The 22,512-nt window shown below is 42.9% G+C and overlaps 1 protein-coding gene across 1 annotated transcript; it reads right to left on the bottom strand.

The window, feature by feature from the left end:
- Positions 1 to 564: 564 nt before the first annotated feature.
- Positions 565 to 20,403, bottom strand: LOC144694106 (extracellular calcium-sensing receptor-like). The gene is made up of 7 exons (XM_078564463.1): positions 20,367 to 20,403; positions 16,586 to 16,751; positions 14,507 to 14,798; positions 8,401 to 9,207; positions 6,067 to 6,294; positions 3,460 to 3,583; positions 565 to 1,478 (listed from the first exon to the last, which is right to left on the bottom strand). Exons 1-7 carry the CDS (start codon positions 20,401 to 20,403, stop codon positions 565 to 567), a joined length of 2,568 nt encoding a protein of 855 aa, XP_078420589.1.
- Positions 20,404 to 22,512: the final 2,109 nt, after the last annotated feature.

The following is a 22,512-nucleotide window of genomic DNA, read 5'->3' as shown; positions in this document are numbered from 1 at the left end:
TTGTGGGAGAATCTAGAACTAGGGATCACTGTTTAAAAATAAGGGGTCACTCATTAAGGACAGGGATGAGGGGCAAAATTTCACGTCCCCTCCCGCTGGCAGGATTTTCCAGCCCCCCCCACCCGATGTCAATGGACTTTTCAACGACTCGCCGCATTTTATGGCACCGCCCCCACCAGGAGGGGACTGTCAAACTCCACCCCAGGAGAAATATTTTGGGTCTTTGGAACTCTCTTCCTCAAAAGGCGGTGGAAGAGGGCCAATGAATATCTTTAAGGCAGAGGTAGATTCTTGATAAACAAGAGGTGAAAAGTGATTGGGGGGGGTTGGTGGGAATGTGGAGTTGAGGTTACGGTCAGATCAGTCGTGATCTTACTGAATGGCGGAGCAGACTCGAGGGGCCGATTGACCTACTCCTGCCCCTAATTTGTATGCTCGCATGTAATTTAAATTGACACTTCTCTGAGTGTCGCAGCAAAATAGCCCAAAAGCTGCAACTATTTGATTAGGATAAAGCATTGGACAGTTATTATAAAATTACATAGCCTCACTTCTGGAGAACGTTCAGAGGGTTCTTGTGTTCGATCTACGCATTAAACATTTCTTTGTGTTTTTTTCTGGTTGAAGCAGGATGATGTAACATTTGGGGGCAAAAATGCAAAACAGGAGACTGTAGCTCGATGCCAGAATAGCAAACACTTCGACGGCCACCGTGTACTTACCGGGGGAGCTGACATAAGCTGGGATAAATGTGATCCACACAGCACAAAATATAAGCATGCTGAAGGTTATGAAAGTCGCCTCGTTGAAATTGTCTGGCAGTTTTCGGGCTAAAAACGCGAGCGCACAGCACAGACACGCAAGAGCACCGATATAACTGAACACACAACAGAAATACACCAAGGACCCGATGTTACATTCCAGTATAATTATAGTCTTGTAGTACTTTGTGCTGTTAACGGGGAAAGGAGGTGAAGAGGTGAGCCAGATAATACAAATTATAGTTTGGACAGACGTGAGGGCACAAACGTTCAGTCTTTGATGCATAGGACTAAACCATTTGATCCTTTTATTGTTGGGGAGTCTGGTTTTGAAAGCCATCAACACAACAAGTGTTTTCCCCAAAATACAAGAGAGACAAAGAACAAAAGTGATACTGAACACCACGTGACGCAACATGCAGGACCAGACAGAGGGCTGGTCAATAAAGGTCAAAGAGCAGAGGAAGCAAAGAGTCAATGCAAAAAGAAGAAGGAAGCTTAACTCAGAGTTATTGGCTTTGACAAGAGGGGTCTGTCTGTGCTTATAAAAAATAAGACCTGTAGCCACTGTCAAGCAGGCTCCAATCACTGCGAGTGTCAATAGTGAACTTCCCATCTCATCATCAAATGAAAGGAATTCAATCTTCTTTGGCACACATTGGGTCCTTAAATGATTGGACCAGTATTCTGGTGGGCATTTTAAGCAAGATACTGAATCTACGAGAAAGCAATAAGAGACACTGTTGGTATTTCAAAGTCATACGTGTAGAGTGAAAGGCTGTGGAGCATCCAAACTGCCTGTCTCCATGTTTCATTCTGGACAAAAGGGAAGATTGAAACTCAGTGGCCACTATCAACTTCTCATTGTATCGCAATGGCCTCCCCCATCCAAACTAGACAGGGTGGGCCTCAGAAGTTTTAACACAGTGGTCATTTGATCGAAACTAGTTTCAAGGACTGCACTTTTATTATCGCATGACCCAGCAGATCCATCAGAACCACCAGTCGTCAGCCAATCTGAGAACGAGACTCTGAACTTATCTGCAAGTCATCAAACAGCCAAAGTACTTAACCTGTTCCACTTTCAAAGTTCACCTGAGAAGCAACCTTCTAGATATTCAACTACAAGAAACCTCATGACCTTCCTGAACCCTTCACTTTCCAAGGCCTTCATTTCAACTTTATATCATCAAATCTATTCAAGAAACCATAGGCCTGCCACATGGAAGGCCGGAAATCATAAATCCGAAATGGAATTAATTGTAATCTGTAAAGGTGCACCGTGTACAATCTGTGTGTGTATGTGTGTGTGTGTGTGTGTATGCATGATACCAGTGTGAGAAATTCTGTTAATTCGGAATACGTGTGTAAGAACAAATAACCTTCTTTATTTTTACAGCATGAAAGCTCGCAGCTGAATTATTTAATTAGAATAAGAAAAGACTACTCTTTCCATATAAAACATACTGATTACGGGCAGGAAGAGAGCTGATACGTTCTGTGACATTAGCAAAGTATAAAGGGAGTTATGCTGAACCTGTATAAAATTCTGGTTAGGTCACAACTAGAGTATTGCTTCAGTTCTGGTCACCACACCTTAAGATGGATGTTAGGGTGCTTGAGAAGGTGCACAAGAGGTTTACCAGAATAGTTCCAGGGATGTGGGGATTTTAGCTACAAATTTAGGTTGGAGAAGCTGGGGCTGTTCTCCCTGAAACAAAGGAGATTGAGGGGAGATTTGATAGAAGTGTACAGTTTAGACAGGTTTAGATAAAGTAGACAAAGAAAAGCTGTTGTTAGCTGATGGTACAAGCACTAGGGGACAGAGATTGAAGGTTTTGGGCATGAGTTGCATGGGGCATGCGATGAAAAACTTTTTTAGGCAGCGAGTGGTGACGACCTGGAACTCACTGCCGACCAGGGTGGTGGAAGCAGAGATGATTAATGATTTCAAAAGGAAATTGGATGGGCACTTGACGGAAATAAGCTTGTAGGGCAGTGTGGATTGAGCGGGGGAAGTGGGGCTGATTAGATTGTTCTACGCAGGAGGTGACACGGACATGCTGAACTGAGTGGTTTCCCTCTGTTCCGTAATGACTCCATGACTCTATGACACCTGTCAGATTGCTGAACTCACCATCGTCAGCTCATACATTTACCAGAATACCACAAGCATGGGGGAATTCAGACATGTGGAGAAATTAGAGTTTGTTCACCTTAAAGTGAAGAAGGTTAAGGAAAATCGAGGTGAAAAAAATTCTGAGGGGTTCTACTAGATTCCCCCTCAACTAGGGTAACTAGGGATGGGTAATAAATGCTAGCCTGGCCAGTAACACCCACATCCTATGAACGAATAAAGAAAAGATAGGGGGAAACTGTTTCCACTGACAGAAGGATTGGTAACTTGATGATGCAGATTTAATATAATTGGTGAAAGAATTGGGGGTGGGATGGGATGGGGAGATGAGGAGAATTTTGTTTACTCTTCAAGTTGCACTGCATGAAGGAGTGGTGGAAGCAGACTCAATAGTATTTTTCAAAAAGGAATTGAATATTTACTTGAAAGGAGAACATTTGGAGGGCTATGGGCATAAATTTGAGGCAGTGCGACTAATTAGATAGTTCTTTCAAAGAGCTGGCAAGGGCACAGTGGCTTTTTTTGTGATGTATAGTCACATGATTGAATATTCATACATACTTGTCATATTGCTGAATTCACCATCAGAGCAAGGTATGCAGGTAAAACAACACAGAGGCATTTCTTTTTTGACTGTTTTCCATGTGCCAGGAAGACAACTGTCCGAACAAACTCCACGGGGAACCTAGGATAAATAAATGGTATATTGCGGAATCCAGTGACCTCTAAAAGAAGAAATTGCTTAACATCATAGCATTTTTTAATCTTGTACCTGGTTATATTGCAACGGGTTCTTATTATCAGGTAACCGAAGTAAGAGTACTCTGTGCAGTTTTGGTCTCCTTACTTAAGAAAGGATATAAATGCATTAGAAGCAGTTCAGAGAAGGTTCATCTGGCTGATACCTGGGTTGGGGGTGGGGGTTATCTTACAAGGAAAGGGTGGACAGGCTGGGCCTGTATCCACTGGAATTTAGAAGATTGAGAGGCGATCTTATTGAAACATATAAGATCCTGGTGGGATTTGATACTGGAAGGATGTTTCACTAGAACTAGGGGGCCTCCCATTTAAGATGGAGGCGAGAAGAAATTTTTTTCTCTTGGGGGGTTGTAAGCCTTTGGAACTATCTTCCCCGGAGAGCAGTAGACACAGGGTCCTTAAATATTTTAAAGGCAGAGGCAAATAGATTCTTGACTAATGAGGGAATCAAAGGTTATCGGAGTTAGGTGGAATGTGAAGTTGAGATCACAGTCAGATCAGCCTTGATCTTATCAAATAGTGGAGCAGGCTTGAGGGGCCAAATAGCCTACTCCTGCTCCTAACCTGTATGTTTGTAACTGAGACATATCTGGATAGAGTGGATGTGGGGAAGATGTTTCCATTAGTAGGAGAGACTAGGACCCGAGGGCACAGTCTCAGAGTAAAGGGAAGACCTTTTAGAACAGAGATGAGGAGAAACTTCTTTAGCCAGAGAGTGGTGAATCTATGGAATTCATTGCCACAGAAGGCTGTGGAGGCCAGGTCATTGAGTGTATTTAAGACCGAGATAGATAGGTTCTTGATTGGTAAGGGGATCAAAGGTTACGGGGAGAAGGCGGGAGAATGGGGTTGAGAAACTTATCAGCCATGATTGAATGGCGGAGCAGACTCGATGGACCGAATGGCCTAATTTCTGCTCCTATGTCTTATGGTCTTATGGTCTTTATTATCTTCAGGTTTCATTTAATACAATTACCAATTAAGAAAATCCTAGTTGCAATTAAATGGGTTAAAATTGAAACAACAGTTTCTAAACAAGACGCAACTCCAAAACCTGCTGAATATAGTTTAATATTGAATCAAATTAGCTAGATTAGAGAGGTAATTAAAAAGGTGGATATGTACGGACTACAGACAGGTTGGTACTGTTAAGAAAGACAACTCTGAGAAAAATCATTCAGAAAGAAAAACTGTGTAAAGTGTACAGCTTGTGTCAGAGATCTCCTGCTCCTCTTTGTGTCTGGCTGGGCTTAGCCCAGGGGTTGGACAGCATTAGATGGGGCATCCAGCAGGGTCCTCACAATCCCCTCCCCCTGTAACTTCAGACAGCTACGCTGTTTTGCTGGGACTTCCATTGGTTCCCCCCCTCCAAAGTTACAGTGGGAGGCTTGGGAGATACTCGTAAGGAATTCTGCCCATATTTGCTTTTACAGATTGTTGAGCCACAGGTAATTCCTTTCAATTATTTAAACCTTGTTTCTATTGACAGCACTGTGGTTACAGGAATGGACACTGCATACCTAGGAATATGGAATGATCATTAGTGTTTCATGGAGACAAAGACTTGCATGTGTTCACTCAGGGTTGGAATTTTAGCATTTAGACTCTTACTGATTAGAATATCTGTGAACAAAATAAAAGGTCAGGAAGATTTAGAAATAGAGCTAAAGGCCATTCAGTGCATTGTATCTGTGACAGCTCTTTACATGAACAATTCAAAACTACTCTAATCGCCCTTCTCTTTCCAGAGCTCTATGGGTTCCTCAGCTTCAAATATTATCTAATGATTCCCTAGAAGATGAAATGATCTCTGCCACAACCATTCCCTGTACGAAAGCATTTGATGCTCTATCAGCTCTTGGCAGAGAAAGAGACTTCGTCAAAACTCTCTGCTCATTCATTCAGTTGGTTTTAAATTCATGATCCCTTCTCATTGACTCCTCAACCAGAGGAAATAGTATTTTCTATTCAGCTTTTATGATTAAATATATAATAGGTTATAAAGGGGTGTTAAAAACAAATGATTGGAATGTGGGTGTTGCCACTAAGGCTGGCATTTATTGCCCATCCCTTGAGAACATGATGGTGGGCCCTTCTACATCATCTGACACAGCCACTGCAGTGAAGATACTCATATAGCGCAGTTAAGCAGGGAGTTCCAGGATTTTGATACAGTAACAATGAATAATGGTGTGCGACTTTGAGAGGAACTTGGAGGTGATGGTATTGCCATGCACCCTCTGCCCCGTCTTTCTGGGTGATCGAGATGCTGTATTTATATATCCATTAAATTAGTTGAGGAAGAGATTTCAAATGAACCCATTAAGTGATGATACCTTAGGACCCTACAATGGAATTCCAGACCATAATGTACAATCTGAAGTTAGCATGTTTTTAAGATGAACTTACCTCCTTTTTCCCATTTATCCAAATAATATTTTCTTTGTTTATATATAGCCTTTTATTAAAATCTATAAGTCCATCATAATGTCCAATTGTCACAACGTGAGCGACCCCTTCAGAGTTCATCTGCCAATTGACCAATTCATACAATGGGACTGTATCTAAGTTTTCATCAAAGTATATACTTTCTCCATTCTTGGCTGTAAAATTCACAGCATACATATGATGAAGTAGCTTGGATAAAAAGAGAAAAAAGAGAACATTACATGCAAGTCACTGGTGAGATTACATTTCATAACACAATTGATTGTTTAGCCTTAAATAAAAACTAGAACTCATTTTAAAATCTTCTCCCCATCAAAATGTACAGAATTTATTTTCAGAAAATTGGAAATCTGAACATAAATGATCACTGGTTCCATTTGGAAAACATTATTTCAGGGTCTTTCTGCTGAATGGAGGAGTTGTTCTGGTCAACATATATCTGTGACATATTACACATGATGGACAATTTTGATGAATAAACTCTTCTATAAACAGTGGCAAGAAGTAATCTGAATCTTGTGCCCACAAAATCATCGACACACAGCAACAAGAGAAAATCCTCCCTCCTGTCCAGAGATCACATCAAAAGAATCAGAGGGGTCGTGAGGAGAGACTTGTTTTACATAGTGAGTTGTTAGAGCAGAGAATGTTAAGAAAGATTTAATAGATGTGTTTAAAATTATAAAGGGCTTTGGAAGAGCTACTCAGAAGGAACTGTTTTTGTTGGCAGAAGGGTCAGTAACCAGTGGACACAGATTTAAGATAATTGACCAAAGAACCCAGAGGGGAGATGAGCAGATTACTTTTGCACAGCAATTTGGAACGCCCGGTCTAAAAAGGTGTACCAGTAACTTGCAAAAGGGAGTTTGATAAACACTTGAAAATGCAGGGGTAGGGGGGGTAAGAATGGGAGGGGCGGGGGGTAGGGGGGTAATAATGGGAGGGGTGGGGGTAATAATGTGAGGGGCGGGGAGAAGGGGGTAATAATGGGAGGGGCGGGGGTAATAATGTGAGGGCGTGGGGGGTGGGTAGGGGGCTAAGTATAGGAGTTGCCAGGGGGGTAGGGGTAAGAATGGGTGGGGCCGGGGAGGCAGAGGTTATAGGATAATTGGATAATTCTTTCAAAGGAACCAGCATAGTTACAATGACCAGATGATTTCTTTCTACCCTGTAAGAATCTCTAACTCTATCAAGTTTTGGAAGTCAGAAATCCAAAGAGAAAATGTTATTAACTGTAAGAGGAGAGGGAAATTAACGTTTCAGTTATATGCCTTGCATCGCAACACATGACCACTTTTACCTCAACTGTTTTGAGCCGATAACGTTCTGCACCCTTTGCTAGACTTGTTACAGTTTTGGGGTTAAATGTTGCATTGTAGAGTGAGTGGGGTGAGGAATGCGAGAATTGTTCTGATGGACATTCCTACCAGGATGTAACATGGCCTTGCAAAGATTCTCTTTGTGTGTTGGCTCCATTGATGATAATCTAAGGATGCATTTACACTTTAGCGACTAGTCCGATTTTGGCAACTGTACTTCTGGCCCCAGGCTCATGACTGGGTGGAAGAGGAGCGGTGATGCCCCTCGGGACCTCTCTGCCGATCTCTGGAGCAGCATTCAGCCAGGACAAGGCCGGCTGGCCCATCAAGTTTGCCCCACACAAGACAGCAACTACCCAAGTGTCCACCGCAACTTCGGCGGAATCTCAGAGAAACAGCGTAAACGGCAATTTGCACAATTTCTTTGACATTCTGCTGACAGGTGGGGAAAACGCCATAGAAACTGGCGTTTGATATGGTTCGAATAAGCATCGCTTATTCTCCGTCGATTTAAATTGAAGTTGAATTCGTTCAGGGTCGGGTGCTTCCCTGAATGTTCTTGTAAACTAGATTTGGCCCGGCATTGGAGATACACTGGAGGTATACGTGAGACTGGCCCATTATAGAGATTCCGCTTAGAGACAGGCTTTGCCAGTTAAGCAGAACAATGGGTCCAAATGTCTTGACATTGAAGCTAAATTGGGAGCCTTATTATACTCTCCAAAGGTTCTAAAGTTGCAATGTGAATCCAGAGTCAGGTCTGACCTACACTCAAACGTTACACGGAATCCAATAGTTTAGCATCCTCACTATAATTTAGGGTATGAATATAGTGTGTAAAAAAAAAGGCATTTCTGGGATTGATAAAATCTTCAGAAACGCGCGGGACCAGGATTGTGTTTTATTTTTTAAACCAGGGAATGTGAGATTTTTTTTGAAGTATTAGCAGATTCCCGAGAAAGTTACAAGGTCCTACCTCCCAAAGGTCAAGTTGCGAAAAGGTAAAGTTAGTTTTGGATAGCATTTTATTGAGTGAATGTGCGATGGCGTACACGGCTTTGTAGACATTGTAAGCGATTCTCAGCTGAGATGTGTCGGTGTATTGGTTGTCTATTTCACCCAGCTTCTCATCTCCCGTACAAAGCTTGACCTGCGCCGCTCCACCGCCCGCCTGGCTGAGGTTTTCCGGCGTTTGCCAGAAGCATTCGAAGGTGGTCTCCCAGAACTCGGTCACATAGACATTCCCGGGGAATTTCGTTGGATGCACTTCCAGGAGAAATTCCTTGAGCCCCGGGAGCACTGCCCTGGGGACAGCGAAGCCCACCGTCCCAGCCAGGAACCTGGCGTCTTCCTTGGGAGAGATGTTGGGCATCGTGATCCAGGACTCACTCCCGACCCACTGGATCCCCGTCACGTTCTGGCGGACAATTTCTTGCAGTAGGACGGCCATATCCGCCTGGGCGACGAAGGCAACAATAATCCTTGTGGTGGCTTCTTTGATGATGTCGATGAGACTCAGTAGCTTCTCTTTGGAGTCCGTCTTGTGAACGGCTTCAGAGAAAGCGATGCAAATGCCGAAGCTTTCCATACTTTTGATAATCTCGTCCATGGCCAGGGCACCGTAGGTGGAGTTGCTCCTTATTGTCCCGATCCAGTTCCATCCAAAGTATTTGACGAGCTGGGCCAGACCGTCCACTTGGTGATAGTCATTCGGAATAGTTCGGAAAAAGGTCGGGAATTCGTACATATTGTTGAGATAGTCGTAAGCAGCGGAATAGCTGAACTGGGAGAGGTGTAAAGGACAAGTGATCATTAGAAATTCGAATTGCTAATTGGATTCTCAGGTCAATAAATGCGGCTTTATCAACCCCCCCTCCCCCCCCACCACCAAAACAAGTGGGCCAGTTTAGAAATATTTAATTAAAAGCAAAATACTGCGGATGCTGGAAATCTGAAACAAAAATAAAAAATGCTGGAAAAACTCAGCAGGGCTGACAGCATCTGTGGAGAGAGAAGCAGAGTTGACTTATCGAGCCCCTATGATAAGATGATATGAGAGTCCTTTCTAGTATAAAATATAAAATAAAAACAGAAAATGTTGGAGAAACTCAACAGGACTGACAGCATCTGTGACAGAGCTCTGAAGAAGAGTCATAGGGACTGGAAAAGTTAACTCTGTTTCTCTCTCCGCAGATGCTGTCAGACCTGCTGAGTTTTTCCAGCATTTTCTGTTTTTTATTTTATATTAGAAATGATCAACCTTTGCGAATCAACAAGTGATATTCTACTTCATTCCGACATGTAATAGTTATTCTTGAATATTTCCACTATCAGAATGCCCATGCATCTTACTGGCATGAATAACCTGCTGGTAATCGGTGAGAAATAGCAGACTTATTTTAGGAGTCTTTCACTAGTGCAGAGGGATGATATTTTTTGAAGTTGGTGAAGATATGGTCTGCTTCCTATCTAGATACATGTCATGTAAATGAAATGTAGGGTTCCCCATTTTACAAGAAGTAACAAAGCACTTTGGATATCAAAGGAATTCTTCCCTACATTCTTCCCTAACTGTGGTGACAACGTCACTTGAAACATAAGCTCTAGGCGTTCAAAATGCCAGTTTTGAGTTGTCTTTATTAAATATTCTTTTAAAGTCTCCTTTTCAGCAGAAGATACGAAGGTGCAGATGCAGTTTACATCTTTATCAAGGCATAGGTCAGAGGCACAAACCAGATTTTCATTGGCAGCCTTCATTTTTGGGTACAGTTAAGGAAGGATATAGTTGCTTTAGAGGGGATGCAACAAAGATTCATTAGCTTGATTCCTGGGATGACAGGGGATGTCTTATTATGTTAAAAGCACTACATAAATGCTGTTATAATCTCTGGAGTTTATAATCTGAAACATACAAAATTATTAAAGGGTTTGACAAGGTAGATGCTGAGAGATTATTGGCCATTGGACGAATAACACAGAGGTCTAGTCACAAACTCGGGAGACAGGCTTCAAATCCTACCATGCCAATTGGTGGAATTTAGATTTAATTAATAAATCTGGAATATCAAGATAGTGTCAGTGATGGTGACCATGACAACTATCATCGATTGTCGTAAAAACCCATCTAATTCACTAATGTCCTTTAGAGAAGGAAACCTGCCATTCTTACCAGGTCTGGCCTACATGTGACTCCTGACCCACAGTAATGTGATTGACAACTGTCCTCTGAGGGAGGTGATGGTTTAGTGATGTTGTTGCTGGACTAGTAATCCAGAGACCCAGGGTAATGCTCTGGGGATCTGGGTTCAAATCCCACAATGGCAGATAGTGGAATATGAATTGAATAAAAATCTGGAATTAAAAATCTAACGTTGACCTTAAAACCATTGTCAATTGCTGTAAAAGCCCATCTGGCTCACTAGTGTCCTTTAGGGAAGGAAATCTGCCATCCTTACCTGGTCTGGCCTACATGTGACTCCAGACCCACAGCAATGTGGTTGACTCTTAAATGCCCTCTGAACCAAGGCAACTAGGGATGGGTAATAAATGCTGACCTAGCCAGTGACACCCATATCCCATGAATAAATAAATGAAATGGCCTAACAAGCCACTCGTTCAAGGGCAATCAGGGATGGTCAGCAAATGCTGCCCTTGCCAGCAGTGCCCACATCTCATGAAAGAGTGAAGATTATTTTCCCTGGTTGGGGACTTGAGAACTGAGGGCCATCATTTTAGAATAAGAGGTGGGGATGCGCCATTTCAGACTGACATGAGGAGAAACTTCTTCACTTAGAGGGTTGTGAACCTCTGAAATTCTCTGCCCCTGATGTTTGTGGATACTCCATGATTGAATATATTTAAGGCTGAGATAGATTTTTGGTCTCTCAAGGAATTAAGGGATATGGGAAGTGGTCAGGAGAGTGGAGTTGAAGCCCAAGATCAGCTATGATTATATTGAATGGTGGAGGGGGCTTGACAGCTTGTATGGTCTACTCCTGCTCCTAGCTCTTGTATTCTTACATTTTTGAGATTGATAGATTTTTGGATATTAACGGGATCAATGGGTATAGGGAGATCCTATTTCTTATATTCTAGACAATGGAAATATGGAGTTGAAGTAGAAAGGTGAAAGGCAAAGCTGGCTCAAAGAGCTGTATGGTCCATTCCTGCTCCTATTTCTTATTATCTCCAGAGGGTTTGACTGTTTTCAAACTGTATGAGCTTTAGATGGTAGCATTTCATTCACTTTGCATGTTATTAACTTCTTTTGAACAACTTTTAAAGAGAACCTATGATGATCTAAAGATAAATCATAGAAACAGAAATAGTGATTGGACCTGTTCAGACATTCAATTAGATTATGACTGATCAGCATCTTAACTCAATCTACCCTTTTAGTTCCATAATTCTTAATAGTCTAGCCCATCAAATATCAATCTAAGTTTTCAGAATTTTCAATTGACCACTAGCCTGAACAGCTTTTTGATGGAGTGAGTTCCAGATTTTCACCACCCTTTGTGTGAAAATGAATATTAAAAACATTTTCACCTTTAAGTTAAGCATAGCAAAAAAGTAACTGTGTACAGTTCTGGTCACCATATTATATAAAAAAAACATATAGAGACATGGGAGATGATACCAGAATATGAGTCAATACTTATCAGGAAAGGATGACCAGGCTGGATCACTTTTCTCTTCAAAAAGAGGATGAGAGGTGGCCTAATGTATGTTTTTTTGTAATTTTTAAATGTTTGATAGAACAGTCACAGGGAGGTGGTGGCATAGTGTTATTGTCACTGGACTAGAGACCCAGGGTAATGCTCTGAGGACCTGGGTTCGAATCCCAGCACGGCGGATGGTGAAATTTGAATTCAATATAAAAAAAAATCTGGAATTAAAAGTCTGATGACAACCATGAAACCATTGTCGTAAAAGCCCATCTGGCTCACTAATGAGAAGGAAATTGTCAGGCCTACATGTGACTACAGACCCACAGCAATGTGGTTGACTCTCAAATGCCCTGTGAACAAGGGCAATTAGGGATGGGCAATAAATGCTGGCCTAGCCAGTGATACTCACATCCCGTGAACAAATAATAATTTTCAAAAATTCCACTTGGGAATATAAAACTTGAGGCCATCAATACAGACATCAAGAAATCAAATAAGGAATTCAGAAGAAGCTTCCTTGTGCAGAGTGTGGTGAGAGTGTGAGCCTTGCTGTCACAGGATGATGATTCTATCCATGCATTTAAGACAAAGATAGATAAACATATGAGGGAGAAGGAAATTGAGGTAATGCTGATAGAGTTAGATAAGGAAGGTTTGGAGGAGGCTTCAGTAGAACATAAATGTCAGCCTTTGACATCAAGACAACATTTGACTGAGTGTGGCATCAAGGAACCCTAGCGAAACTGGAATCAGGGGGAAAACTCTCGTCTGGTTGGAGTCATACCTAGCACAAAGGAAGATGGTTGTGGTTGTTGGAAGTCAATCATCTCAGCTCCAGAACATCAGTGTCCTAGGCCCAACCATCTTCAGCTGCTTCATCAATTACTTTATTCCATCATAAGGTCAGAAGTGGGGATGTTCGCTGATGATTGCACAATGTTCAGCACCATTTGCAACTCCTCAGATACTGAAGCAGTCCATGTCCAAATGCAGCAAGACCAGGACAATATCCAAGCTTGGGCTGACAAGTGGCAAGTAACATTCACACCACACAGGTGCCAGACAATGACCATCTCTAACAAGTAAGAAACTAACCATCACCCCTTGACATTCAATGGCATTACCATCACTGAATCCTCCGCTATCAACATCCTGGGGGTTACCATTGACCAGAAACTGAACTGGACTAGCCATATAAACACTGTGGCTACAAGAGCAGGTCAGAGGCTAGGAATCCTGCGGCAAGTAACTCACCTCCTGACTCCCCAAAGCCTGTCCACCATCTACAAGGCACAAGTCAGGAGTGTGATGGAATACTCCCCACTTGATTGGATGAGTGCAGCTCCAAAAAACACTCAAGAAGCTTGTCACCTGATTTGGAAATATATCACCATTCCTTCACTGTCGCTGGGTCAAAATCCTGGCACTCCCTCCCTTACAGCACTGTTAGTGTACCTACACCACATGGACTGCAGCGGTTCAAGAAGGCAGCTCATCACAACCTTCTCAAGGACAATTAGAGATGGGCAATAAATGCTGGCCTAGCCAGTGATGTCCACATCCCATGAATGAATTAAAAAAAAACACCCAGGACAAAGCAGCCCGTTTGATTGGCACCACATCCACAAACATTCACTCCCTCCACCACCGACTCACAGTAGCAGCAGTGTGTACCATCTACAAGATGCATTGCAGGAAATCACCAAGGCTACTTATTATACAGCACGTTCCAAACCTGTGATCATTACCATCTAGAAGGTCAAGGGCAGCAGATCGATGGGAACACCACCACCTGGAAGTTCCCCTCCAAGCCACTCAGCATCCTGATGTGGAAATATATCGCTGTTCCTTCACTGTCGCTGGGTCAAAATCCTGGAACTCCCTCCCTAACAGCACTGTGGGTGTACCTACACCACATGGACTGTAGCGGTTCAAGAAGGCATCACCTTCTCAAGGGCAATTAGGGATGGGCAATAAATGCTGGCCCAGTCAGTGACACCCACATCCCATGAATGAACTTTTAAAAATTCGATGTAAGTCTATGCAAAGCGCACCCCTGTGTATGAGGAGCAGGTTTAGAAAAGCAAAATATCCTGAATGCTGAATATCTGAAATAAAAACAGAAAATGCTGGGAATAGTGCGAGGAAAGGTCACGGGACCTGAAACATTAACTCTGTTTCTCTCTCCACGGATGCTACGTGACCTGCTGAGCATTTCCAACATTTTCAGATTTGTTGTGGGTCTATGTACATACATCCCTGTGATGAATCGGTTTGACCAGTATTTGAAATTGTACTTGGAAGTAAACCATCTTTGAAATCAAGCAACCGCCTGATTAAAGGAACATCTTTTTCTGACATGAACGCAGCCAGAGTGCAGCGGAAAGGCATTGATGCTATGGTGTGTCCTACCATTGTGACATTGAAGGGGGTAATGACTCTCGCAACTGCCACTGATTGCATGGATTCCGCATCTGTAACGATAGCCGGGATGTTAGAGGTGGTTTTGCATTTCGGGTCTGCCAGGGTTTCCTCCTGTCCGCTAATGAGCAGGGTCGTTACTTTGGTCGACATGGCTGGGTCCCCACAGCCATCGTGAATCTGGTAACCCAGTGTAATATTCGGGATCAGGACCTGGTTCCTGTTTATTTCCTCGATGGTGTAGATCATAGTCTGGGCAAACTGAAACTGCGTCAAATCAAAACTGTGAGACAAACAGACAGACGAATTGTTAGGACTTGATCTTGTCAGTGTTTAAACGGAAGCCGTGTTGAGTTGGAAGAAAACGAGGTGTGAAACTGGAACTCAGCCTAACTCTGGTGGAGTAACACCGCTTGCTCCTTCGTCAATACTGGCACTGAAATGGAATGGTGTTCCCAATGAGGGTGGGACACGCAGAATTACTCTATCCCCCCAAGTACAGTGACTTGGTAAACTGGCCAAGAACCTTTTCTTTTGCGAGACTTCGCTGGAATTAGTGATCAATGGGAATCTTTAACTTAACACTTTGTTACAATACTATCTCTGTCAAACTATGTCCTGCTTGCTTTGTGCTCTATTTGGCGGCAATAGCCGGCAGCCTCCTTTGATTTTCAAGGCAATGACAAAACACAGACTTCAGTCGTTAGGATGAAAACAAAATACTGCGGATGCTGGAAATCTGAAACAAAAACAAAAATAGCTGGAAAAACTCAGCAGGTCTGACAGCATCTGTGGAGAGGGATACAGTTAACGTTTCGAGTCCGAATGACTCTCTTTCAGATCTGAAGAAGAGTCATACGGACTCCAAACATTAACCCTTGTCTTCCTCTCTACAGATGCTGTCAGACCTGCTGAGTTTTTCCAGCTATTTTTGTTATTGTTTGAGTCACTATGTCCTTTTGATGACTTATTTGGTTTAATAGGCGAAACAACAGCCAAATCCGGATCGTCCTGTAGTTACAACTAGACAAGAATTAACCGGTCCTATTTGGAAACATGGGGTGAAGGAATATGTGTGTGACTTGGCTAGAAATAAGGATCTAAATATTTTTAATGCACATCACGACTGAAGTAATTTGCTTTCCTCCTCTCCTGCTCGGCTACCTACAGATTCACTTCTCAGTAACGAATTTATTCGGTATTGTGCATTTGGGATTTTTCAGATTTTATTCGAAGGACCGCATTTCATTGACAAGAGGCCGCAGCTGAAACCTTCCAGCAGTAGCTGAAAGTGTTCTTTAACTTGCCAGCACTTCTGGCCACGAATCAACAGAACCGCTACCGAAAAAAAAAAATGGGTCAAACAGACTTCACCGCATTCAGCCGGGGCTGGACCCGGACATGGACAGGCAGCAAATCAGGTGAATCACATTCGCGCCCATTCCAGGACACGCCCGATATTCCATTGAAGTCAATGGAACTGAATGTGGGGCAGAGCCTATAACAGACTGGCTGCTTTGCATTTCTGCCCAGGTCCAACTTCACTCCGACACTGTAGTGAATCTGACACCTACCGGAACAGGGGGGTGAAAATCCTGGAACTCCCTCCCTAAGAGCATCGTGGGTGTGATTACACCACAGTCTACACCGAGTACAAGTTCAAGGAGGCAGTTCACCGCCACCTTCTCAAGGACAATTAGGAATGGGCAACAAAGTATATTTTAGAAATTGCTGTTATCACCTGAAGTGATTAACCTTGAGTAAGCACACGGTTCTTTATGCGAAGGGGATGCACAGGGACCCTGGAAGGTGCAATATGTAGCTGTTACCTTCAATACTATGGACCAAACTTCAGCTCAGCTGCAGTTCCACAACCTCACAACCTATTAGTTTCTACACTCTAGTCCACCCCAATCTCCCAACATTTATTATATCATAGTCAAAAAAAGAGAGATGGAAACGCTAAACTTGGCGCAGGGGTCAATTCTCCAATCCCAATCGCCCTCATATTTAACATCTAAGCAAAAGGGAACGATTTAATTCGGCTCCTAGTTAGAAGGACCGACTGACCTTTTGCACTCCGGGGGTCTTGGCGGGGATCTGAAGTCGAGAAATTGCTCCTCTCTGTAATAGTGAATGTTAAATGATCCACCAATGACGATGTCCCCGTCCTTTGATATCCGGGGTAAGTCAAACCTTCCCCGCAGTCTACAGAGTGAATCATTCTGCCCCAAAACTGGGACAGCCAAGAGATACAGCAGACACACGAACCGGCACATGACAATAGACTGGTTACAAAGCACTGGTCCTGAATGAGTTTATATACCCTTGCAGACACCACACACACACACAGAATTGGCCAGCATTACCACAGATTGATTAAAAATACCAAAGAATTGGAACAATTCCAAAGAAATCAGTTTAAGATTCTGCTCATGTCTCCGGAGGAGATAAATCCATGTTGGGTTACAGTGTATTCCTTTGTGACCGAGATCATTCGGAAAGAACCGTGTGAAGGTCAGAGTCCACCTGTTTCCCAGATATTGCAGGTCCAGCATGTCTCATAGCAACCAGTGAAACTCCTCAGGAGCAGAGCATTCGGCCCAAAAGGTTCACCCGAGTGTTTGTGCTCAACATTAGCCACCCCCGCCCTTCTTTATTTCACCCCATCAACAATTTTTCTATCCCTTTGTCTCTTATGCATTTACCTAACTTCCTCTTAAACACATCTGTTCCATTCGGCTCAACCACTTCCTGTGGCAGTGAGTTCCACATTCTCACCACTCTCTGGGTAAAGAAGTTTCTTCTGCATTCGGTATTGGAGTTATTAGTGACCATACTTTATCTTTGCCCCCTGGTTATGGTCTCCATGCAGTGAGAACATCTTCTCCACCTTATCAAAGTCTCATTATTTTAAAGACCTCTGCCAGGTCACTCCTCAGTAATCTTTTAAGTGAAAGGAGCCCCAGTCTGTTCGATCTTGGGGTGATGGGGATGTAGTGGTTATGTCACTGGACTAGTAACCGAGCAGGCCCAGGCTAATGCTGGGGTATGGGTTCAAATGGCAGCTGGTGGAATTTAAATTCAATTAATAAGTTTGGAATTGAAAGCTAGTCTCAGTAATGGTGACCATGAAACTAGCATTGATTTTTTTTGGTAAAAATCCATCTGGTTCACTAATGTCCTTTAGGGAAGGACTTACCTGGTCTGGCCTGCATGTGACTCCAGGCCCACAGCCATGTGCTTGACTCTTAACTGCCCTGTGAAATGGTCGAGCTGGTCATTCAGTTCAAGGGCACTTAGGGACGGGTAACAAATGCTGGCCTTGCCAGTGACACCCCATGAAAGAGTTAGCAAAAATACCCTCTCCTGATAGGCACAAGCTCCAAGTGCTGGGATCCTTGTAAATCATTTTTGCACCATTATCTCTGTATCATTTATGAAGACCAGAACCATACACAGTACTCCAAATGTGGTCTAACCAAGATCCTATAGAAATTTAACATAACTTTGTTGCTTTTCAAATCTACCCCTCTAGGAATGAACCCAGTTTGTTTTTTATTAACCTTATTTACCTGCATTTCTTTTTTTAAAAAAAATGAGTTTTGTATCCATATCCCCAAATCCCTCTGCTCCCCTACCCAATTGAGACACTTCTTTTAAGAATTCTTGTCCTCCTTATTCGACCCACTAAAATGTACCTCCTCAACATTAGCTATATTGAAATTCATTTGCCAATGACATGTCCCTTCTGCATGTTTATTAATGTCTTTGTGATGATTGAAGAATAATGTGGAACATGACAGCATGAGCTTTGATTTTTGTTTTTGTAGAGAAGTACGTGACCCTCGTGTACAATTCTCACCCTGACTTAAATTCACCATTTGTTATAATCTTTAATATACTCTTGTTTTGACCTCTTTCATTTCCTCTTGTAACTAACTTTTGCATTATGGGGCTATAGTAGTGAGGGGGTTGGAGTCAACCTTATTTTACACTTCCTACCAATAATTCTTCCTTGGTATCCCACTACAAACCAGTCGCTCTTTCCGTCCTAGTGGCACAAAATCAATTCTTGTAATTGGCAGATGGAATTTTTAGCGTATCTGCTGCAGTGCGAAATCTTACCGCTAGATGGCAGGTTTACTATTCTTTGCAGCAAAGTGTTTCCCCCCACAGAGTGAACTTTGTGTGTTTCCCCAATGTACAGAGAATGGCCACTTCTAGTTTTTATCCATTTGTTTCTCTTCTTTTGTTGTTTGTTTGGACTTCTGCCCGTATGTCAGTTATGCCTTGCCTGTGAATGAGAAGGTTTTGAGTTTAATTCCTCAGGCTAGAGAGTGGGGCACATAATTCAGGTTGACACTCTGGTTCAATACTGCACTTTAGAATGGTGCTTTCTTTCACATGAGATGTTAAACTGAGTCCCTACCTACCCTCTCAGGTAGATGTAAAACATTCCATTTTGGGAGGTTTCAGGAAAGGGAAGCAGCTAGTGAGATGGAGCAGGACAGGGGTGGTGAGCAGGAGAGAAAGTGAGAGACGGTGAGTGGGAGGGAGGTGGTGAGTGGGAGAGAGAGGGGGCGAGTGGGGAGTTGGTGTGTGGGAGGGATGGCAAGTCAGAGAGAGGCAGTAAGCAGGAGACAGGCGGTGAGCAGGAGAGAGGTGGCGAGTGGGAGGGTCGATGAGCAGGAGGGGCAGGGAGCAGGAAGAGGGCGGTGAATGGGAGACGCAGTAAGCAGCGAGGCCGGGGAATGGGAGGGTTGGGGAGCGGGAGGAATGATGAATGGGAGGTAAATCAAAAGAGTTAGTAAATTATTGAATTAGGTTATTAAGAGTAAGTAAGTTATTAAACACATTAATAACTGTACACTTGGTGTACTGTATGCAGTTACTAATGTGTTTAACTCTTGAATCATCTTTTGTGTTCTATATACTGAGATACTTTTTTGAAGAAATAAATCTACAGGGTATAAGTATTTTTAAATTCAACTTGCAGCCTGATTAAAATTTTCCAATATCACAATTGTCCCTCCACGATTTTTCTTGTGAACACCACTGGCCTCGAAGGACAAGGGCAGCAGATGCATGGAAACATCACCACCTGCAACTTCCCCTCCAAGCTACTCACCAACTCAACTTGGAAATATATCGCTGTTCCTTCACTGTCGCTGGGTAAAAATCCTGGAGCTCCCTCCCTAACAGCACTGTGGGGGTGGGTACACCAGATGGATTGCAGTGGGTTAAGAAGGCAGCTCACCACCACCTTCTCGGGGAAATTAGGGATGGGAAACAAATGCTGGCCTCATCAGCAACGCCCACACCTCATCAATAATTTTTTAAAAAATCCAACAATGTTTTCAGCTTAAACTCGGTGAGTTTCCAACAAAGTCTCATTGAACAGAAGCAAATCATCAAAATGGTAGCAGTAACCTTTAGTGGTTGAACATCAATCATAAAAGTGCAAAACTAAAAACTTTAAACAAGTTTAATTTTAAAATTCAAATCAACCTAATCTACATCTAACATTTTTGACCATTGAAGCATTCAGCACAGAAGAGGCCAAATGATCTATTTTGGCTGTTCGAGACCTTTTCCAGAGAATTCAGAGGTAATCCACCTCTCTTGACCCCTCCACTGTCTCTAAGTTGTCAGACTGTTTGTCCGACATCCAGTACTGGATGAGCAGAAATTTCCTCCAATTAAATATTGGGAAGGCTGAAGCCATCATCTTTGATCCCCATGACAATCTCCATTGCCTAGCTACTAACTGCATTCCTCTCCCTAGCAACTGTCTGAGCTCGAACCAGTTCGTCATATTTGACCCTGAGATGAGCTCTCAACCACATACCTGTGACATCATTAAGACGATTTGCTTCCATCTCCATGATATTGCCCGATTCTGTCCCAGCCTCAGCTCATCTGCTTTTGAAGCCCTCATTGATGCTTTGTTACCCCTAGACCTGATGATTCCCACACTGCTGGCCAGCCTCTCATGTAGTACCTTCTATAAACTTGGGGTCATCCAGAACTCTGCTGCCTGTGCCCTTACTGGTATCAAGTCATGTCTATCCATCACCCCTGTGCTCGCTGATCCACACTTGCTCCCAGTTAAACAATGCCTTAATTTTAAAATTCTCATCCTTGTTTTCAAATCCTTCAGTAGCGTCATCCCTCCCAACTCTGTAATCTCCTCCAGTGCCACAATCCTCCGAGATATCTACAGTCATCTAATTATGGTCTTTTGAGCATCTCTGATTTTAATCGCTGCGCCATTGGCAGTTGTACCTTCAGCTGCGCAGACCCTAAGTTATAGAATTCCCTCCATAATCTTCTCTGTTTCTCTCCCTCTCATTCCTCGTTTAAGACATTCCTTAAAATTTACCTCTTTGACCAAGCTTTTGGGCCACTGTCGCTAATGTTTCCTTATGTAGCTCAGTGTCAAATTTTGCTTTATAATGTTTCTATGAAGAATCTTGGGACATTTTATTTCATTAAAGATATTATATAAATGCAAGCTGCTGCTGTTGTTGTTGTTATCCCACAGCTTTGCTTGTCCCCCTAGCCTGTAGCTATGCAGCTCCCACAACAGTCAAGAAGCTTGACGCCAGCCAAGATAGAGCAACCCAGCTTGATTGGTACCCCTTCCACAAACATTCACTCCCTCCAACACCGATGCACAGTTGCAGCGCTGTGTACCATCTACAAGATGCACTGCAGGAATTCACCAAGGCTTCTTTGTCAGTGCTTTCCAAACCCACATCTGCTACCATCTAGAAGGATAAGGGCAGCTGGGTCGCTGGGTCAAAATCCTAGAACTCCCTTCCTAACAGCACTGTGGGTGTACCCACACCACATGGACTGCAGCGGTTCAAGAAGGCAGCTCACCCCCACCTTCTCAAGGGCAATTAGGGAGGGGCATTAAGTGCTGGCCCAGCCAGTGAAGCCCACATCCCATGAATGAATAAAAAAACTTTCCCAGTTACTTTCCTCATTCTTTATTCTATTTCATTTCCTGTGCTTGCAGTTAGACTTCAATTTTATATTTTTGTTTTTGTTTAACTATCAAGTTATGTCTTCTATACTTTACTTTTTAAAATAAATACCCCACACTAACTGTTTCTGAAGTTTCTTTGTTCCTCCCCCAGGGTCTCATCTCTCATTTTGAAGATAGGGACAGATTGAATAGAAAAAAATAGTGTTTGTGGTACTGGTCTTGTCAGTACCACAAAATGATCATCAATATGGTTCACACTTCCCCCAATTTTCTTTACCATTGAGGCTAATGAAAAGTACCTTTTGTTAGGTAATAGATAGTTTAAGTAAGTTATATGTGCATTTGGGCGTGTTAAGAATAAGGTATATCTTTAAGTTAAGTTTACTCTGTATTTCTGTATTTGTGTGTTAAGAAAAGGAGAAGTTGAGTTTTGGTTTCACCTTAAAAAGGTGCCTGCATTCTAATGAGATTTTTACAACTCTTGATGGGGAGTTAAAGCAAACAAGAGTAGGGAAAAATTGTGCTGTGGCCTAGCAACAGGGATCCAGAGAGGGAACCCCCTCCCAACACACACACACACACACACACAGAAAACTAAAAAAGCAGTTTGAGTTTGGTTGGGAGCAGTTGCCAGCAGAAGCAGCCTGGAAGGGACAGATAGCCAGTCCCAAGCCAAAACTCAGTTGAAGGCATGACTCCAGAGAAGCTGGACAGCAGAAAGACAGATAGCAAGTCCCAAACTAAAGTTTAAGGTAGCTGCCAAGAGAGGCTGGACAGGAGAGGAAACTGCAGAAGCAGCTTCCAGAAACTAAAGAAGAAAGTCCCAAAATCCAATAGAGTGGGACAGAGAAGATCCAAGAGGACAGGACAGGAATCTGGAAAATGTCCTGTACTGTGGAAGTGAAAGTAAGGAGCAGAGAGAAGGGCTCCAAGTTTCAAGTTTAAAGAGACAAAAGCTACAGGATGCAGATTTAAAGCAATGTAAGCTTGGGAGAAGCCA

This window comes from Cetorhinus maximus, chromosome 19 (genome assembly GCF_964194155.1).
Source record: "Cetorhinus maximus chromosome 19, sCetMax3.hap1.1, whole genome shotgun sequence".
Classification (NCBI taxonomy): Eukaryota; Metazoa; Chordata; class Chondrichthyes; order Lamniformes; family Cetorhinidae; genus Cetorhinus; species Cetorhinus maximus.
The sequence above is the reverse complement of the archived record's forward strand: the minus strand, read 5'-3'. Positions and strand labels throughout refer to the sequence as shown.

Coding starts and splice junctions, on each gene's coding strand:
- LOC144694106 (XM_078564463.1), bottom strand. CDS start 20,403: ATGGAGATGGAAGCAAATCGTCTTAATGATGTCACAG. Junction 14,799..16,585: donor AGACCCCCGGAGTGCAAAAG/GTCAGTCGGTCC, acceptor TTTGTCTCACAG/TTTTGATTTGACGCAGTTTC. Junction 1,479..3,459: donor TGAATTCAGCAATATGACAA/GTATGTATGAAT, acceptor GCTTTCTCGTAG/ATTCAGTATCTTGCTTAAAA.